Raw genomic sequence first — 21938 nt, 5'->3', positions numbered from 1 at the left:
AATGGTAATTTGAAATCTGAGGTTATTGTTCAATTTCAGGGGATAAAGGAATGAACATAGATAAGGTTAGACATTGGAAATTAGGGAAGTTGTTTCTTTGCAACAGTGAGTCTCTCTTCTTTGATTCCTGGTGTGGAGTCCTTTTTTCACCTTAATCCTAGTAAGTAAGGTTGCAAGGCACTAGGGAGAAGAGTTTTCCATGTGTTTCCTGGTTTTTAAGAGTACAATGACCTAGTCAGGGGCAGTGGTGCCCACCTAGCAATCCCAGTGACTCAGGAGACCAAGGCAGGAGCACTGCAAGTTCAAGGCCACCTTGGGCAACTTAGTGAGAGAATTACATTTATTGATTTGTATATGCTGAAACTAATTTACATCCTGGGATTAATTCAACTGGATCACAGTGTACAAATTCATTTTTCTAATATTTTTAGTAAGGATTTTTGTGTTAATATTCATCAGTGATGTTGTCTGTATTTTTTTCCACTTGGTTTTGGCATCAGGATAATACTGATACTGGTTTCAAGGAATTAATTTGGAAGTGTTCCCTCGCTTTCTATTTTATGATATAATTTGATGATGATTGATATTAGTTGTCTTTGTTGAAAGCTTCCTTTATGTCTTCAATCTCATTCCCTGATATTGTTCTGTTCAGGTTTTCTATATTCTCTTTTCGCAGCATGAGTAAGTCATAGATGTCTAGAAATTGTCATTATCTTCTGGATTTCCCAATTTATCAGAATATAAATTTTTAAAGTAGTCCCTAATGATCCTCTTGATTTCAAAAATGTTTGTAGTGATATCACCTTTCTCATCTATAGTTTTATTGATTTGGGTCTCTAAACTCTTTCTTTTGGATAGATAGATTTATCAGTCTTTGAACTTTTCAAGGAATGAATTATTTGTTACATTGATCCTCCCCCCACCCAACCCCACACTATTTCATTTGTTTTGGCTTTGAAGTTTCTTTTTCTCATTTTGGAGTTAGTTTGTTCCTGCTTTTATGGCACATTGAGATATAACATTAGATAATTTATTTGGGACTTGTTTCTCTCTTTTTTTTTAATGTAGGCATCTCCTTCTATAAAATTCCTCTTAGCAACATCTCTGCATAATGTCCCAGAACTTTTTAATGTTGTATCATTATTCTTGTTTGATTCTAGAAATTTATAAACTTTCTCTTATTATTTCATCTAAGACCTATTTCTTTTCAGAAGAGAATTATTTATTCCCCATGTGCTTATGTAATTTTGTGTTTATTTCTAATTTAATTCCATTATGATCTGATAATATAAAAGGAATTATATTGATTATTTTGTATTTTCAAACACTTGTTTTGTGACTTAAAATATGGTCTATTTTGGAGAATATTCTGTGAGCTATAGAGAAGAAAGTGAATTTGCTTGTTATTGGATGAAATAGCCTATAATTTTCTGTTGTGTGCATTTGATTTATGGTATTATTTAGATCAGAAGTGTTGTGTTGTGTTGTTTTTGTTGCTGTAAGAAACCAGACTAGAAAAATTTAGAGAATAAAAGTTTACTTAGTCTCATAGTTTCAGAGGTTCAGTCCATGGTCAGCTGTCTCCATTGCTCTGGGCCCAAGATGAGACAGAAAGATCATTATGAGAGAGGAATATTGTTCACATTGTGGTAGTCAGGAAACACAGAGAGACAAAGAGGGGCCATGGAAATCAGATATAGTTTCCAAGGTCACACCCTCAGAGACTCATCTGCCTATAAATACCACCCAGTTAGTCCATTCAAATTATTACCCAGATGGCAGTGGTGGCACATGCCTATAATCACAGCTGCATGGGAGGCTGAAGCAAGAGGATCATGATTTCAAAGCCTGCATCAGCAAAAGCAATGTGCTAAACATCTCAGTGAGACACTGCTTCTAAATAAAATACAAAATAGGGCTGAGTATGTGGTTCAATGGTCAAGTGCTCCTGAGTTCAATCCTCAGTACCCCCCAAATAAAAAAAAAATTATTAATCCATCAAATGGAAATATCCGATGATATGGTTATAGTTTTCATAATTAAAACATTCCACCTCAGAACATAAACACAAGAGTTTTGTCAGGACGCCTCATCCCCAAGCCATAACATATCTGTTGATTTTACATCTTATGAGGGGGATGTGTTGAAATCACCAGTATTTTTGTATTGAAGTCTATCTTAGTCTTAATGTCAAGAGGAATTTATTTTATGTAATTAGGTGCTGTTGGGAGTCACCCTGTCTCCAAAGACTAACTTCCCCATCCCCCGAGAAGAGCCGTCCAATGGTCAGCCCTGCTTACTCACATGATCCTTACCCACCAATCAGACTAGCTCTGCTGGCTCACATGATCCTTACCCACCAATCAGACCAGCACTGCTGGCTCACATGATCTTTACTCACCAATCAGACTAGCCCTGCTGGTTCACATGATCCTTACCCACCAATCAGACTAGCCCTGCTGGCTCACATGATCCTTACTCACCAATCAGAAAGCACCCCATGCCAACTGTCAAACCGTTGAACCATTAAACTGTCATAACTGTCAAACCACCCCTGGCTCTATAAATATGCAGAGCCATTCCTCAATAAATGGGCATTTTCTCCAACGACAAGCCATGTTAGTTCTTTCATTGGTGCCAAAACCCAGGATGGGGAATGCCTCGCTGCTCGAGGGCCCTTCTCTCAAGGCTTGCCATCCTTGTCCACTCTTTCAAACACTGCTCACAAAACCAGCTCTTCAGTAGGTGAGTTCCCCTATTGGGTATCCAACTTCAGAGGGGCTATATGCAGGGGCTTTGACCATGATTTTCTGGCAAACCTCTGACACCAATCTGGAGGAGAGAACGCACCCCACCACGACCTTCATGGTCATGGTGGACTCTCTGGAGCCCAGTTCATGAGCGGGAGATACTGAGGGGTGAAAGAACAGGCACTCCTCTCTCTCTCTCTCTTAACCACCCTTGTCCCTCTCCTGACCTATGGGGGCCTCTTCTTCCCTCCCTACAGACTCCCCCTTATTAAATTCTGCACACAAGATTGGCTTTACTATCAATTGGACAATCAAAGTCAATGGCCCCCAGGAGGATCCCTAGATCCTGCAGTTCTCAGAGATCTATTTAACTTCTGTGAGCACTCGAAAAAGTGGAAGGAGATCCCCTATGTTGAGGCTTTTTCTCTTCTTTATTCTCACCCTGACTTATCCTGCAGATGAACCCCCTCTCTACAGACCTCCCCTGTCAGCTTCATCCAGCCCCTCAGGTGCTCCCTCTGACTCGGTGGACACATTTAGTCCCCACCAAACTAGGTCCCGGAGTCTTAATGTCCTCCAGGCTTATAGCTCCACTCACCATGATATATATATGTTATTGGCTAATACTCTCCTTCTTGAGGAATATACCAGAGTCTGGGAACTTGCCAGAGCCCATGAGGATGAAACTCACTGAGTTAATCCCAATCACCCTCTGGGGCCACTTGCTGCCCCAGAAACTCCCGACTGGGATTAATACACAAGCTGGCATACAGAGTAGGGACTGATTCTCCGCATATATTATTGCTGGGATCAAAAAAGCAGCACATAAGGCCGTCAATTTCCAAAAATTACAAGAGACCCCATCGGAATTTCTGGGTTGGCCTATGAAAGCCCTTCAGAAGTAACCTAGATCCCAAAACCCCAGAAGGCCATCATGTCCTTATGATATATTTCCTCTCACAGAGCTACCCTGACATGCATGCGGGCCAAACTAAAAAAGCTCAAACAAGGTCCTGCCACCCCCCCTCCCAGACTGAGATCTCAGTGGTAGCCTTTAAGGTTTTTGTGCTTACCCAGGCCCTGCAGGATGCTTCCTTGAGTCGCCACCCATCACCAAAAACCGCCCTGGGCGCCTGCTTCAAGTGTGGCTAGAAGGGACATTGGGCCAGGGCATACCCCGCACCATGCACTCCACGTACCCCATGCCCTAAATGTCAACAACAAGGTCATTGGGGCTGACTTTCCTAGATCCCATAGGAAGCCTATGTCCAGGGAACCCTCCCACCCAATACCACCAACCAACAAGCTAAACTCATAGCTGCTACAAGGGCATGCAAACTAGTGGAGGGAAAAACCCTCTCCCTATGTAATGCATCTTCCATATCCTGATCTCCCACACAGCCATTTGGAAAGAAAGGGGGCTCTTGACCATCAGAGGGATGGCAGTCAATAATTCCACACTTATTTCTGGCCTACTACAAGCCTCCAGGCTGCCTTCCCAACTGGGAATAATCCATTGCAAGGCCCACCAAACTGACTCCTCCCTTACTACTATGGATAATTCAAAGGCCAATCAAGCAGCTCAATCAGCCACTCTACAGAGCTTTACCTCCTCTCTGCTACTCTTTGTTACCACCAGGAATCAGCCCAAAGATTCCCACAACTCTTTCAGTTTCTTCACTCTCTATTCCATTCTAGTCCACAGAATCTCACTACTTTCTTTCACTCTTTTTTCACCCTTTCCCCACACAATAAGAAACTTAAAAACTTTCCCTTCTCATCAGGCCCATGGTCATACCCCGGCTGCAGACTCACAGATTGATTTCACCAACATGCCCCAAGTAAAAACCATAAAGTATCCTCTTGTATTGGTAGATACTTTTTCAGGATGGGTTGAAGCCTTTCCCACTTCTAACAAGTGGGCCTCTATGATAGTTGATCTGTTGCTTACTCACATAATCCCTTGTTTCGGGATGCCCTCTTCTATCCAATCAGACAATGGCCCAGAATTCACCTCACAGATAACTCAGGGACTGGCTCATGTGCTATCACTACCTTGGCATTGCCCTTACCGCCCCCAGGCTTCCAGAAAGGTTGAAAGGACCTATCTATTGGTCCCTTAAAGAGACCCTCAACAAGCTCACCAAGCTCACTGGGTAAAGGTGCTCCCCTTGCTTTATTGCGCATTAGAGCCTTGCCAAAGAAGTCTTCTAATCTCTCACCTTATGAAGTCATGCATGGCCATCCCCTCGTTCCTCCCAAACTGCCTACAGAACCCCTACCCATCTCCAAAACCTATGCCCTGCCCCTCCTCTTCCATCTATGCTCTGAATTCTGGCGTTATCAAGACTGGCTCCTTCCTGACCGGTCTCTCTCAAAACCCTATCTCCTTAACACCTGGTGAACTTGTTTACTATTGCTCACGGGGGGATTAGCCCCCTCTAAAACCAAAATGGGAGGGTCCTGCTCAGGTGATTATGTGCACTCCCTTGGCAGCCAAATTCAAGCTGTCTAATAACCAACTTACCCCATGGATTCACATTTCTAGGCTTAAGCCTGGTGCTCCTACACCTTCATCAGAAGAGCCAAGGATCATTACCTGTCATTAAGTACTCTTGTCAATGCTCCTCCACATTTCGGGCCCCTCTTGGGTCCTCTCTTCACCCTAATCTGTAGATTCAAGGCAAATGACCCTAAAGGCCTCCTCAAGCCTGACCCCTCCCCTACTTGCTTGAATCTGGCTGGTAGTGGGACTATTGTGTGTTGTCCTTCTGACAAAACACTTAGGTGTCCAGAGCATAGTGACCCCTGAATAAGTGTGAACTACCTTTATCATAAGAGAGCACTTTACCAGTTGCCTTCTGGGCCTAAGGAGAAACATGTGTGTTTTGTTTGTCCTCCCAGTTTCATAAGAATTTCAAGTATCAGTATTTAAGTTTGAGGTGTTTCACATAAAACCTGGAGAGATCTGACTGCTCTCTAAGGGAAATCTGGTAAAAATGGGCCACTGTCCTCCCTTGGCAACCTTCATTCAGCGAGTGGGAGAAGCTTCCTTCTTTATTACAAAGCCCGTGCTTAATTGGTGTGACTAGGGAAAGCTGGGAACAGTGATAAGTGAGAGAAGCAAGCTGGTTTGGAAAGCTGGGATATTTCCAGAAAGGTAAAGAGAGAAGCAAGCTGGCTTCAGAGACACCCAGGTAGGAGAGAGTTTGAAGAGCAGCCTTAACAGAGAGGGAAGGGAGCTAGATTGGACTAGGAATGAAGAGTGGAATTGAGGGTGTTAGGTGCAGGACAGGCTGGTCTTCAGGGCATGCCAAACAAAGTTAGCTGCAGGATGACCTGGCTTCTCAAACTCTCTGTCTGGTTCTTTATCACCTCTTTGCTTCAAGCCCAAACGCCCAAGCCCCCACTCAAGGCTTAACACTTAATCCCCTTTGTGCCAACAAGGCAGCTTGCAGACCCAGAGACCTCATTATATTTGGGTATAAAAACTCACTGTGCCTGTTCCTCCCCATTATCATAAAGTTCATTCAGACTTGGGTGGGTAAAAAATTTCTAATCAAGCTTTTAACCAGCTTCTCCTCAGGAATTACCACTCCTAGCTACTAATGATACCTCCAGTCAAGACCTATGCCGAATGGACTGAAATCATGATGGATCTGTGGTGGCAAGGAACCTTCGTTGATCTGGTTCCTGAAGTTATACCAGTCCTCTCTGCCCTCCTTGGGAGCTCCTTATTTTCCTCCTCTCCTTATCTGTAATTTCTTCTGCTATACTGCCCATGGATTCTAATAATGAGGTATCTTAATTTGTTGAGACATTATCTTCCTTTGTATTTTCATGTTGCTTGTGTGTCTTCCATTCTAGCACTGTGGATCAAGGCATTACCATTTTACCCTATAATCTTATAGTGCCCCTGTAGGGTTTCAATACCCCTCCTTTGATGGGTAGCACAATGTTAACAGATGCCAACATAAACAATATACCACATAAAAACAAATAGCTGATAATAGATGTTAACAGTTTGGTCATAATTTACAGAAATGGTGAATTCAATTAATATTTACAATATAATCATAGGTTTGTAAAAGGGTTTACAGATTCTGATGGTGGACAAAGAACTGGAGGTGAGGTGTAGGATGATATGCTGAGGAAGTATAAAGTGAGGATATAGAATTATTATATCTTAAGAAGTGTGAAAGAGAAATCTAAGTAAGAAGTTAGTAGCAGGTGAGTAGAGAGGAAGTAATATTTGGTAGACAAGTAAGTGGGAAGACAGTAGAGTACATGAAACAAACACACACATATATATTAAAAAACATAAAAATGTTAAAGTAGTAAAAATTGGAGAAAAAGAAAAGGAAAAGAATATACAACATAACTAATATTCTACTATTCAGTCGTCTCATTTTTCATATCCTAATTCATGCAAAGTACTTGGTTTCATATATGTTTGGGAAATGAGAGCAGGAGAATAGAGAGAGAGAGAAGAAAGAAAAAATATTGAAGGAAGGAACATAGATTGTTTTGGTTGGAGATTATTATCTTTCCTGTTTCCCTTCTCATCCAATAGGTGGTGTCTTCTGTTGTTAGCTGGTAACTCCACCTTTGGGATAGTGAAGGTAACCAGGGGAGGTTGAGTTGTTCCTGGGTGGAGGACACCTGGAAGTGGGGTGTGACACGCACTAGTCCCCAAGGGGAGACTGCACCAGAAGGATCTCTTTTGAGGCCTGCTACTGTGATGTGAGCACCTGGTCTTATTTTCTTATCTCACCTAAAGACCTCCCAGTTCCTAGTCTCTGTGTCTCTAAACTTATCACACTCACTCTCTCCATTACTGCTTCCTAATACAGGACATTTCTTTCTGGGGCTCTTGTGTGTGATGCTTTTGGCATTCTGTGCACCTGCCCTGCTGAGAGCTATCTTGTGTTGGGCAGTCACTGTGCTGGGTAAACAGCTGCTGGGGAGCAGGAGGAGTTAGAAACTGGGAACCTGGCTAGCTGGAGTTCCAAAATGGGAGTTTTCCCCACTAAAGATGCTCATGTAGGCGACCCAAGATGGAAGCATTTGCTTTTATCCATGGGGTGTCGGGTTTGGTTGGGGGGGGAGCCAGGTGATGGTGTTGGATGATGAGTTCAGAGACTGGATATGTGGCATGCAGTGTGTGGCTGTGGCTTTCTTCAGAGTCTATGTGAAGTTCTCTGATGCAGGCAGGCTATGGTGCATAGGGGACTATCTCTGTTGCTGCAGAGTCCCAAGATGGAAGTGACTTGGGAGTCCACACAAGAGTGGTGGCTTCAGATCCAGTGTGTGGAAAGCTGTCAGGTATCCTGTGTGGGAGCTGCATCTGGGACATCTGCTCAGGTGGGTGGATGAAAGCTTCATGTGGGTGCTGATGCCTATGGTCCCTCTCAGGCACCAGGTAGTCCTGCATGGGTGAGTACTGCATGGCATAGTGCTGTGATTCCTGTGCAAAAGCAGTAATATTGCTTGAGAGAAGAGGTATTCTCACTTCTTGAATCACAGGTCACAGAGCAACACAGAATGCTTCCTCCGTCTGGCCCACCATCTTGTATCCCTAGTGTAGTACTTCTTTAAGTATTTCCTGTAGTCTGGGATAATGAATTCTTTTATTTTATCATTATCTTGAGAAGTTTTAACTTTTCCTTCCATTGTGACTGATTGCTTTGTTGGCTATCAGCAATCTTGATTGGCAATAGAGTTTGTATTATTTAATGCCAAGCCCTCCTGGATTATAGGGTCAGAGCTAAATCATAATTATCCTTATTGGTTTACCTCTAAATGTGACTCAACATTATTCTCTGGAAACTTTTAAAATTCTTTCTTTTGTCTGTACTTTTTAGCATTTAACTTATAATATGTCATGAAGAGATTCTTTTCTGGTCTCGTTTATTTTGGTCTCTACATGCCTCCAATATCTGGATATTCATCTCATACCCAAAGTTTCAAATATTTTCTGTTATTATATCACTGAGTAGGTTATCAATGCTATTAGACTCTATCTTTTATCATTACTCCATGTATATAGGCCTTATATTTACTCTCATAATGTCTTAGAGATATTGTATATTGTTATTGTAGTTTCATTTTTTCTTAAATACTGTCTGAATGATGACATTATCTCTGAGGTTTGAGAATATATCTTCTACCTGCTCTAATACATTAAAAAGGCTTTAATTCAGCTGGATTTTTTATTTTACTTACTGTGCCTTTTATTTTCAAGATTTCTTCCAGTTTTTTCAATGTCTCTATATTTTTTGTTGAATTTCTCATTCATCTTCTGTAATGCCTTCCTTAGTTTATTCAATTTTCTTGACTTTTCTTGGTATTCAATCCTCTTTCTAAATACTTATTATTTTGAATTATTTATCCAGCATTTTATATACTGCAATATCTTTGGAGTCATTGTTTGTGAGTTATTAACCTTTGGATATTTCATTTTACCACAATTTTTCATATTTCCAGTTTTAAGGTTAGTGCTTCTGTTGGGATGGATTTCTCTTCCAATTTTATGTCAAGAAATTTGTAGGGTACAATCTTTTCTTGGTGAAGTGTTTTTGGATATCATGTTGCTGTAAATTGTTGAATATAATTCCAGGTGTGTTTAATAGTATATCTTTCCTGATACTTGTTTTGTAATGTATTTTATCACATCCCCTCCCCTCAGTGGAGGTAACCCAACACAGTAGCTGCCCAAAACAGGTGTGCAGTGTGACCAGGGCCCACCTATGGGAGTCCTGGGGTGAGAGTTTCTTCAATTGGGAACTGATAAGGGAGAGGGAGGTGGGGCTAAATTTGGAGCCTAACAGAGAGACAAGGAACTGGGAAAACTCCAGGCAAGATAGGGAGATAGGACCACACGCTAAAGTCATACAAGCAGTCCCAAAAGGAGACCAGTGAGGTGAAGTCTCCAGGCAGGGACTGGTGGGTGCCACTCCCCACTTCCAGGTGCCCTGCATCAGGATCAGTCTTCCCACCCAGGTTACCTCCACCCTCCAAAGAGCAGAGACACCAGCTTACAACAGACAACCCCACCTATTGGATGAGAATAGAAGAAGGAAAGATACAGATCTCTAAAGCTAGCAACAACCCTGGTTTCTTCCTTTAGGTTGTTTTTTTTCTTCTACCTTTCTATTCTCTGGCCCTCACACCCCAACATATATGAAACCAAGAACTTTGCATAAAATAGGATTTGAGGATTGAGTCATCTGAATAATATAATACAGAGGTGTTGTATATGCCATTTTTCTTCTTTCATTTTCCCCCTTCAAAATTTACTATTTTAGCATCTGTATTTTTCTAAATACATATTTGTGTTTGTTTTATGTACTCCACTGTCTTCCCACGTATTTGTCTACCGTAAATTACTTCCTGTCTATTCCCTGGATACTAACCCTCTTCATTAAATGTCTCTTTTGCACTACCTAAGATATATTACTCTATATCCTCACATCCTACCTCCTCAGCATATTGTCCTACACCCCACCTTCAGTTCATTTTCCATTGTCACAAACTGGAAACCTTTTTACAAAACTACTGATTATACTTTAGATAATAATTGAATCCAACAATTCTGGACATTGAGACTAAACTGTAAATGTCTTAATAACAACAAATTGTTCATAAGTGGTATATTGTTGATATTAGGATTTGTTAACACTGTCCTTTCCCACAAGTGAGAGTCTTGGAACCCTACAAGAGCACTAAAAACCTATAGGGTAAAAACAATAACACTCCAGACCCACAGAGCTGGAAAGGAAGACACACAAGCAGCATGAAAAGACAAGGGAAGAAGTGCCCCAAACAAATTAACACACCACATCATTAGAATCATTGGCAGCCCAGCAGAAGAAATTACAGAAAAGGAGTTTATGATTCACATGGTTAAAATGTTCTGTGAACTCAAGGAAGACATAAGAGAGCAAATACAGGCAGTGAAAGATCAATTTGACAAATACAGGAAAAAAATTACCTCAACAGGGATACAGAGGTTCAAAAAAAGGAACAGAAATCCTTGAAATGAAAGAAACAATAAACCAAATTAAAAGCTCAAATGAAAGCATCACCAGCAGAGTAGACCACTTGAAAGATAGGACATTAGATAATGCGGATAAAATATATAAAGTTGAAAAGAACATAGACCACACAGTGATAATGGTAAGAAACCATGAACAGAACATTCAAGAAATATAGGATAGCATAAAAAGACCAAATTTAAGAGTTATTAGGATAGAGGAAGGCATAGAGGTACAAACCAAAGGAATGAACAATCTATTCAGTGAAATAATATTAGAAAACTTTCCAAACATGTAGAATGAATTAGAATTCCAAATTAAAAAGCCTACAGGATGCTGAATGTACAAAATTAAAACAGATCCACACCAAGTCACATTATAATAAAAATGCCCAACATACAGAATAAGAAGGGCATCTTAAAAGCCACAAGAGAAAGGAATCAGATTGCCTACAGGGGAAAACCAATTAGGATAATGGCAGATTTTTCAACACAGATCTTGAAAGCTAGAAGATCCTGAAACAGCATATATCAAGCTTAGTATAATCTAATAGTGTGTATTGCATTGGAGCTTGAGAATTCCAATTTCTATGAGATCTCAAAAGGGGGGGGGTCTTTCTGGTAGGTCAGGCAATTGTGTTATATATAGAAGGGCTTAAGGAATATACCCTCTGTGATTGCTTTTCTAGACTTGATAATTCTGTATATATTAAAAGAGTATGTGAGCAATCTATTTTGAAACCCTTCATAGATGTGGTATTCACAGTCTTAGTGTTATTTCTCTTTGCTGTTTCTATAAGGAAATATGATCATGAGTGAGCACTGAGTCCCTCTAGCCATTCCTGGTTGTCAATTTTGGGGTTCTTTCCTACTCTTTGTGATATTGTGTTGCTGAAGTTTGAGTGAGTTAGGTAGTATATGGAGGAAAATGTACTGTCTCCTAAATGAGTAGAGTGTGTGGCTCAGAAGCATAATATCTACCACATGCAGGTAAAGTGTTAAAACCAGATCTCCAGCATCTCCCAGAAAAAGAAAAATAAATAACAGTAACAATATTAGTAAATGATATATAGCATTAAAATGAATACCAGAGGCCAACTATGACATTTTCAGCACTAATAGCCACGAAACAGAAATGGTGGGGTCAAAAATTAGCAACAGCAAAAATTATAATCAGCCATGAACTAGATATATCACTAAAGAAAATACCAGGTGTCAACTATGACTTCCAAAATAATAATAACTGTAAAAATATGAATGGTGTGGGCATAAATTACATAAAGTAGTGTTAAAATATGGGAAAATTTTGGTTCATTAAGAGAAAAAAATGGGAAAAAGTGAAAAAGAAAGATTAGAATATTATAAAGGACAGAAATAAAGCAGAAAAGAGGCATAAATTGAAGCCCCAAAACAAGAAGGAAAATTTTTTAAAAAATGAAATAAATTGGAGAGAGAGAGAGAGAGAGAGGGATGGGGGTGTGTGGGGGAGAGAGAGAGAGAACATAAAAATTTTAGTATTAGAAGAAGAATATGGGAGAAAGAGTCACAATAGAAAAAAAAAGATAAAATTCACTAACCCTAAAAAACAAAATAATAAAATAAAAATCTGGTAAAATATGAAAAAGAAAATGTATATACATATATATTATGTATGCATACAAACCACACTGCAAATGCAACTGGAAGAACAAAAAATTTGTTAATAATGAATGAAAGAATTGTCTTCATTGTGGTGGTTGCAACTGACCAAGGATGCATATTTACTACAAATGCCAGACTGCTCTTCCTTCCAATTCTTTCTGGGGGTATGTGCATCTTATAGCAAAGATTTGGGGATTATTAACCCTTTCTCCTTTTTCTTAATTGATATACCTAGAACCAAATATGGAGTGGTCTGACTCAAAGCTCATTGAAATGACTCTTGGGTTTTCAGTTCATCAGTACAAGGTAGTATGTATGAGAATTACCATCTGTTGGAATGTTGTCTAGAAAGTCTAGGTTAATGTATGCTTTTGGAAGAGATGAGGCAAAGATCTAAATGGAAAGTTCCCACAGTTGAAATCCATCCATTATTTGTCCTATTCTTTGTCATATTCTGGAGACATTAGTAAAATAAACCAATAAGACCAGGTAGATGGCAATCTATTCTGGTTGTCCCAATCCCAGACACTTCTTAATAATTTTATTCATAAGGTAACCAAGTTCCCTGGGTGAGGGGGCACAGCACACTTCACTATCCAGGACTATGGCCTTCCAAGGCTCAATCCTTGAATGTAATCATGCCTGCCTGTTTGGCTTCCTAAATATCTTCAGCTGATTAAATGAGTCGCCAGACTCCATGGGAAAGTAAGTCGCACTCCTCTCTGTATCCCTGAACTGTATTCTCCTGGATGAAATCTTCTGTGTGCCTGTTTTAACAGCATGTATTCTACTCCTTATGGTAGATGCCATCCAGGATTCTCTCCAAATCTTTGACTGTCCAGTATTGAATTTTAGTGAGTTCCCTTAAACATCTACGCCTCACTGATACACAGTATTCACTTGATTCAATTCAAAGCCATAGAGAAACTGGAAGGTGCAACCTTTCTCTACTTTACCATATTTGTCCCTCATGGCTAACATTTTTTGAAAGGAGGAATGTGGCTGCATCTTAAACATTTTGAAGTTACTAAGCATCAGATGGTACTTACCTGGAAAAGCACATGCAGAAGGTTCTCATAATCACTTTGGGTGCATGGAACAATTGAAAAATTGATGGTTTGGTCTGGACTGCATCCAGCACATTCTGTATGGTGGATTTCACATACTGAAACAACAAAAAAAAGGCATTTATAACATGTCAATAATGGGCAGGTATAGTAGTATGTACAAGAGGATGAGATAAATATGCTCACTATGTTTGAAACATCTGACTCATTGGGAATATGGATGCTAAATGATCTACCTCATGTAGCGTGAGCTACAATGTGATTGGGGAGAATGAAAACTACCTACAAATAAAGCCAGTTTAAACATTTATTGTATAATAGGTAAAAAGGATTAACCAAAAGATTTTCACTGTAAATCAAAAACAATGAAAAGTTACTTGTTTATGGATTTGACCTTTCTTTCCTATTCACTGGAAATGAGACTTTTCCCTCATTGTTAGCATTAGAGTCTATCTCTGTACATTAATGGATTTTATAAAAGCTAGGTCCACTTTATGATTTGGTCCCAAGTGGACCTTTTCTAGGTATTGTAGGCATGCTGTCTACACTCATGATTGGAGTGTACAGAGTTACAAGAGTGTAAATAGTAGGTTATCTGTCAATGGAGTATGATTTGCACTCAGGCCAGATGTTACAGCAGATGAAATTTGGTGAAATTCCATGTGAAATATAATAGTTGCAAAAACATTTGGTTTAAAGGTTAGAATTTTTAGACCTGACACTACTGTTACTTTTTATTTGGGGGAAGGTTGGTCATTAGGTACCTAAATGTTATATTCTGGTGTTTTATGGTACAGCACGGTGTCTATTGATAATGATAACATATTCTGTATTTCCAGAAATGCTAGAATAAAGAATTTTGAATGTTCTCAGTACAAAGAATAACTGTTTGAGATGATAGATATCCTTACTCCAAGTTGAACATTACACAATGTATCCATGCATCAGAATGTCACATAATATCATCAAGTATGTAAATTTATTACACATCAGTTAAAAAGTAAAAGTAGCCCCTCACATTATTACTGGAGTTATCACAATATAAATATCAAATGTATTCAACAAGAGAGAAGGCACTTAATAATTTTCAAAATAATAATACTTTATTTCTGATAATAAAAATACAGTGAGCTGTGCATGGTGGCACATGCCTGTAATCCCAGCAGCTTAAGAGGCTGCAGCTGGAGAATTGCAAGTTCAATGCCATCCTCAGCAACTTAGTGGGACACTAAGCAACTTACCTAGACCCTGTCTCAAAATAAAATATAAAAAGGGCCTGGAATGTTGCTCAGTGGTTAAGTACCCTGGCTTCAATCCCTGATGCAGAACAAACAAATCAACTCCCCCAAAGTAGCCCAAAACAAAACAAAAATAATCAAATGAACAAAACAAAACAAAAAAAAAAAAACACCCTCCCTACAACAACAACAACAAAAAAAATTATACTGACTCAGCACAGGATACCACAGACAATTGTTTCCCTGGAGCTCCAGTAAATAAATATTTTAGGCCATACAGGCAATGATTTTTATTGCAACTGCTTAATTATGATGCTGTAGCACAAAACAGTCATTCATAATACAAGACCAAATGGGTTTGACTATGTTCCACAATATTTTATTTACAAAAACAGGTGTTATTCTGGAAAGAGTTTGCTGATCTCTGGTTAGTGGATGCTATTGTATCCTACTCACATGTTTTATTCACTTCTCCAGCTTCTGGGAGTGTTGATGGCTGGTTGTTGTGGCCCCAACTGTGAATTGCCCTTAGATAAAGAAAATATCCTCACCCAATGCTATACCCTTGTTTTTATCCAATAACTGAAGAATTCAAGCATATTAGAATCATGCTTCCTTGCTTCAAGGCAGAGGAATTCTCATGGGAAATCCTAGTTCCAGTGTTTCTTGAAATATCTCTTGGGTTCTCTATTACAACGGCATTATACTCCGACTTTTATTTCTGGCTATTTCCATTTTTTCTCCTCATAGATAATGTTTTGAAAGAACACCTCAATAAACCTTCTGCACACAAATCTCAGATTTCCCAGTTTCTGAGAAGGCAGATCTATAATACTTGTGTGGTAGTAGTCAAATAAATTGATGCTATAATGAGAATCTAGAACTAGATCATCCAATGAATATCCCATAGTGGTATTAGCTGGTGCATGCAGTTGTAATTCAAGTATTAAAATTTTCACTGGTGGTAAACTGGGATGGGTTGTTTATGATCCCAGGATTTCAAAAGTTTTTTTAAAAAGGAATAATTGTGAGGATTTTAGAATTCAGTAGCTCTTGTAAAGTGCTATGAATGCATTTAAGAAAGACAATGGAATACTAGTAGTGATTGACTACCAATCTAAAGTGGAATGTGAAAACCAGAAGATGTATATAAAGATCAGTGTATAAGGAGACCCTCATCTTCCACAGGTAGAGGGAAGAAAACTATGAAGAACAAGTTCCAGGACTAAGTTTTAAGAATAATGTCAGGTTTATATGACATTATATGGTGTGGGAAGCCATTCTCGCACGTGATTGGGCACCTCCCTGATTGGGTGTGAGGCATTCTGGCTAAAGTGTGTTGGAACTAATCCCCACCCTTTCTAGGTGCAAGAGCCCATCCGTGTGGGGGTGTGACTGACCATCCACCCTGAGACCAATCACTGACCCTGACCTTGGAATGCTATCCCTTTTGACCTTCATTGGATGGAATTTTCCCCTGAATTACTTGTTCCCCAATAAAAGGCCACTACCTGGCATTCTCTCTCTATCTCTCTCTCTCTGTGTGTCTCTCTCTCTCTCTCTGTCTCTCTCTCTCTCTCTCTCTCTCTCTGTCTCTCTCTCTCTCTCTCTCTCTCTCTCCTGCTAGTCTGTGTAAACCTCGCTGCCCTATTGGGTGGCTCGAGGCAGGAGCCCGAGGGAGAGTTGTCTCAGACCTGGTCAAAGAAAAAGCTAAATTGAGTTTTGTGTGTTTATTTTGATCTCACTAGTTAACTTCTATGCTTCGAACCTCTAGTATGAAGCCAACATGCTGGTTGTGCAGTAGAATATGGTTTCTTTTGTGAACAGACCTGGCCTTAATTGAGAAATAGGACTTATTTGGGGATGGTTATACCTGAGTTGAGGCATTTTATCCTTTTGAATCCCTTCATTCCCTAGTACTACTTGGCATGGAAATATATTGACCCCCCCCCTTCTAAAATCTAGTGCTATTGCCTGGTTTAAAGATAGTCTCAGTTTATGCTTCCAAGAAAATACATAATTTCCCTGCCATGATTTATTACTATTTTCCTCCTACCAGATAACTAAAAGAAAAATATAATCTGTTTGGGAGATGTTTTGTCTACTGAGAGGAAAAGTGCCTGTATGCTCAAAGTGCTCAAGTAGCAAGCAGAAATCAGCTTGAGAGCACACATGAGGAATGATTTTTTAATTTCAAAATTTTATTGGTGCAAATCGCAATCATACAGAATAGTGGGTTTCATTGTGGCTTATTCCTACATACACATAACATAATTTGGTTAATTTTATTTCCAAGTAACACCCCATTGAACTCTATTTCCTCCCCCTGATAATTTCCTTTACTCTGACAATCTTATTCAATTTTCATGACATTCTCCTTTTTTCCTTTTTTCTATCCAACTTCCACATATGAGAGAAAACATATGACCTTGAATTTATGAGTCTGGATTATTTCACTTAACATAATGATCTCACATTCCATCTATTTTTTTAGCAAATGACAAAATTTCATTCTTCTTTATGGCTGAGCACAACACTGTTGTGTATAAATATACCACTGTCTTTATCCCTTAATCTGTTGATGAATACCTGCTCCATTACTTGGCTCTTGTGATTTGTGCTGCCATAGATATTTATGTGAATGGATCTCTAGAGTATGCTAATATTAAGTCTTTTGGATAATTACTCACTCTAATACCTGGCAATATGGTGGTTCTATTACTAGTTTTAAGGAATCTCTATTCTGATTTCCATAGTGACTGTAGTAATTTACATTCTTACAGAGTTCAAATATCAAAGTTCCAATTCCCCAGCATCTTCCCAGCATTTATTGTAATTTTTCTTAATACAACTCTGTTGTATAATTTTAAATCAGATATTGAGATATATTTTCTTTGTTCAAAATTGTTTTGGCAATTATGGGTCTCCTGTATTTCCATATAAATTCTAGGACTCATTTTTTTTCTTTTTTTTTAGATCTATGAAGAGTTTATATGTTGATGGGTATTGCATTGAATGTGTAGATCATGTTGGGTCATATGGTGATTTTATCAATATTAACTCTCCCTATGAAAGAAAAGATTCTAAGATTAAGGTGGTCAGCTAGATATTAGACAGAAACACTGCACCTGATAGAAAACAATGTAGGCACAACACTCCATGTTGGCTTAGGAACAGACTTCCTTAACAAAATTCTTAAAGCACAAGAAGTAAAATAAAAAATCAACAGACTGGTTGGTATAAAACTGAAAAGCTTATTTACAGCAGAGGAAACAATCAAAAGTGTGAAGAGAGAGCTTACAGAATTGGAGAAAAATTTTACCACCCACACTTCAGATAGGGCATTAATTTCCAGGATATACAAAGAACTCAAAAGGCTTAACACCACCACGACCACCATCACCACTACCATAATCACCTTCACCCAAAACCAGTCAATAAATGGGAAAAGAAACTAAAAAGACACATATCAAAAAAGGAAATAGGAATGGTCAATAAATATATGAAAAAAAGGTTTAATATCTGTAGAAATTAGAGAAATGCATATTAAAACTACAATGAGATTCTATATCATTTCAGTCAGAATAGCAATTATCAAGAATACAAGGAACAATAAGTGTTAATGAGGATGTGGGGAAAAGGAAACACTCAGACATTGCTGGTGGGACTGCAAAATAGTGCAACCATACTGGAAAGTGGTATGATGATTACTCAAAAAATGGAATGGAAACAACAGTTATTCCTCTCCGCAGTATACATCCAAAGGATTTAAAATCATCGTACTATAGTGATGCAACCACATCAATGTTTACAACAGAACAATTTACAATAGCAGGCCTATGGAGCCAAACTAGATGCCTATCAACAGATGAATGGATAAAGAAACTGTAGTATATATACTATACCCAATTCAATATAAATCAACCATAAAATAAATGACTTCATGATATTTGCCACAAAATGGATGGATATGGAGACTCATGCTAAGAGAGATAAGCCAATCCCCAAAACCAAAGGTCAGATTTTTCTCTATTTCATGAATGTTAACACAAAATAAGGTGGGAGGAGGGGAAGAATAAAAATTCAGTGGATTAGACAAAGTGGAAAGAAAGGATGGGGGGAGAGAGAAATAGAAAAGACAGTCGAATTAATCTGACATTATTTCATATGTACACATATGAATAGAACACAATGAACCTCACAATTGTGTACATCCACAAGACTGAGAACCTAATTAGAATAAGATATAAACCATGCTTGTATAAATATACCAAAGTAAATTCTACTGTCTTGCATAACTAAAACAGAACCAATAAAAGAAAAAGAAAAACGATCAAGATGGCCAGAGTATAAACTTGAACAAAGGGGAATTTGTTTTTCATATGGAAATAATTGTTCGCAGCTTTGAATGACAGCCTGAACAGACTAATAACTACCAATGAGATAGAAGAAGTAATGAAAAGTCTTCAAACAAAGAATAGCCCAGAGTCAGATGGATTGTTATCTGAATTCTACCAGAATTTCAAAGAAGAAATAATGCTAATGGTCCTCAAATTATTCCACAAAATAGAAAGGGATGGAACACTTCCAAATTTATTCTATAAAGCCACTATCATCCTCATACTACAACCAGATAAAGACACATCAAGGAAAGAAAACTACAGGCCAATGACCCTGATGAACTAAGATGAAAAAATTCTTAATAAAATATTAGCTAATCATATTCAATCATATATTGAGAAGATTACACACCAGGACCAAATTGATTTTTATGCCAATCTTGCAAGGATGTCTTAACATTCATGAATCAATACGTGTAATTTCCCACATAAATAAATTTAAGAACAAAAATCACATAGTCATGTCAATAGATGCAGAGAAAGAATTTAGCAAAATTCAGTTCCTATTCTTGACAAAAAATGGAAGGAAGTAAGGATAGATGGAACTACCTCAATATTGTAAATAGTATATGCCAAAAACCCAAAGCCAATATCAGAGTGAATAAGGGAAAATTGAAAGCATTTCCTTTAAATTCTGGAACAAGACAAGGATTTATATCCTCACAACTTCTATTCAATATATATTAGAAATTGTAATTAGAGCAATTAGATGAGAGAAGATAAAAGGAATAAAAATAGGAAAAGTAGAAGTAAAATTATCACTATTTCCAGGCGATACAATCCTATATTTAGAAGATCTAAAACTTTGATCAGAAGACTGCTATATTTAATAAACAAATTCAGCACAGTAGCAGGTTACAAAGTCAACATACACAATAAATAGCTTTGTTGTACACCAATAATAAATCTTCTGAGAATTAAATCAGGAAAACAATTCAATTCACAATAAACTCAAAACAAAAAAGCAAACAACAAACAAATAAACAAAAACACATAAAAGAATCAAAATCAAAATAACACATTCCTAGGAATAAATCTAGCAAAACATATGAAAGATATGTACAATGAAAATTATACAAGATTGAAGAATGAAATTGAAAAAGACACAAGAAGATTGAAAGATTTCCATTTTTATGGGAAGGCACAATTAATATTCTTAAAATATCTATACTACAAAAATCATTATATAAATTCAATGCAATCTTCATCAAAATGCTAATGACACCCTTCACAGTCTTAAAATTCATTTGGAATAATAAAAGATCCAGAATAGCCAAAGTTATTCTAAGCCAAAAAAGCAATGCTGGGGGCATCACAAAGCCTGTCTTCAAATTATACTACAGAGCTATAGTAACAATGATTATACTGGTATAAAAACTGACACATAGACCAATGGTACAGAAAACACAGAGATGACCCAATACATCTACAATCATCTAATCCTTGATAACATTCCCAAAACATACATTGGAGAAAAGATACCCTTTTCAACCAATGGTGCTGGGAAAACTGGTTAACCAAGTGTAGAAGCATGAAACTAAACCCCTATCTCTTATCCTGCATAAAAGTCATCTAAAAATTGATCAAAAACCTTTGGAATTATACCATAAATTATGCAACTTCTAGAATAAAACAGGGTCAACACTTCAACATAGTCACTGACCCTTCAAAAGGACACTCAAAAGTCAGGAAATAATGCCCAGAATTAATAAATGGGGTGGCATAAAATTAAAAAGAATCAGCACAGCAAAGAAAACAACAATTAAAATGTGAAGTGAGTGGAAGAGAATCTTTGTCAGCTACTCTTCTGACACAGGATTAATTTCCAAAATGCATAAAGAACTAAACACACACACACACACACACACACACACACACATACACACACACACACACATACACACACACACACACACACCCCTAACCTAAATGGTAAATAGGCAAATAAATTGAAGAGACACTTCTCAAAATATTCACATGGACCACAAGTAAATAAAAAATAGTCAAAATTTTTTAAAAATTAGGTAAATGCAAATGAAAGCTACACTGAGATGTCATCTCACTCTTGTTACAATGGCAGCCATCAAGAATACAAACAATAACATATGGTGGAGAGGTGGCGGAGATAAAGGAAACTGTTAGGCTGTTGGTGGAACTAAAAATTAGTACAACCATTATGGAAATCAGTATGGAGGTTCCTCAAAAGTCTAGGAATAGAAGCATCACGTGCCCCAGATATACCATTCCTTGGTATTTATCCTAAAGAATTACTCACCATACTACAGTGGTACATGCATACACATATTTATGTCATCACAACTCACAATAACCAAACAATGGGACCAGCCTAGGTGTCCATCAACAGATGAATGGTTAAAAAATATTGTCTATATGCACAAGGGAGTATAAATCTATCATAAAGAATGAAATTGTGTAATTTGCAAGAAAATGGATGCAACTAGAGAAGATTATGTTAGGTAAAATAAGTCAAACTCAGAGGTTAGGGTTGTATGTTTTCCCTCCTATGTAGAAACTAGAGAGGAAGAAGGAAAACAAAGGTGGAGATGTACCTCCTAAAAATCAAAGAGAGATTAGTAGATTAGAAGGGAGGGAGTAGGAGGCTAGGTAAACAGGAAATACTGGGGAATGATATTGACTAAATTATATTGTTATATTTTGTTCTCATATGAGCCTCACCATTATGTACAACTATAATGCACCAATAAAAACGTGGAAAAATAAAGGTAGCCCTCATTAATCCCCACCTCTTGATTTTCATGATTCTGTAATCCCCTTTTCTTGACTGT

General features: G+C 38.1%; 1 protein-coding gene across 1 annotated transcript in view; it reads right to left on the bottom strand.

Moving 5' to 3' along the window:
• The window catches only part of LOC144254482 (steroid transmembrane transporter SLC22A24-like), a 38795-nt gene that overhangs the window by 3836 nt on the left and 13021 nt on the right, over window positions 1-21938 (bottom strand). Inside the window, exon 6 of the mRNA XM_077797693.1 lies at window positions 13476-13591. Coding sequence (XP_077653819.1) covers window positions 13476-13591 — 116 coding nt within the window. The remainder of the gene's footprint in view (window positions 1-13475; window positions 13592-21938) is intronic.

Source organism: Urocitellus parryii, chromosome 4, assembly GCF_045843805.1.
Source record: "Urocitellus parryii isolate mUroPar1 chromosome 4, mUroPar1.hap1, whole genome shotgun sequence".
Lineage (NCBI taxonomy): Eukaryota > Metazoa > Chordata > Mammalia > Rodentia > Sciuridae > Urocitellus > Urocitellus parryii.
This window is presented reverse-complemented; position numbering and strand designations above follow the sequence as displayed.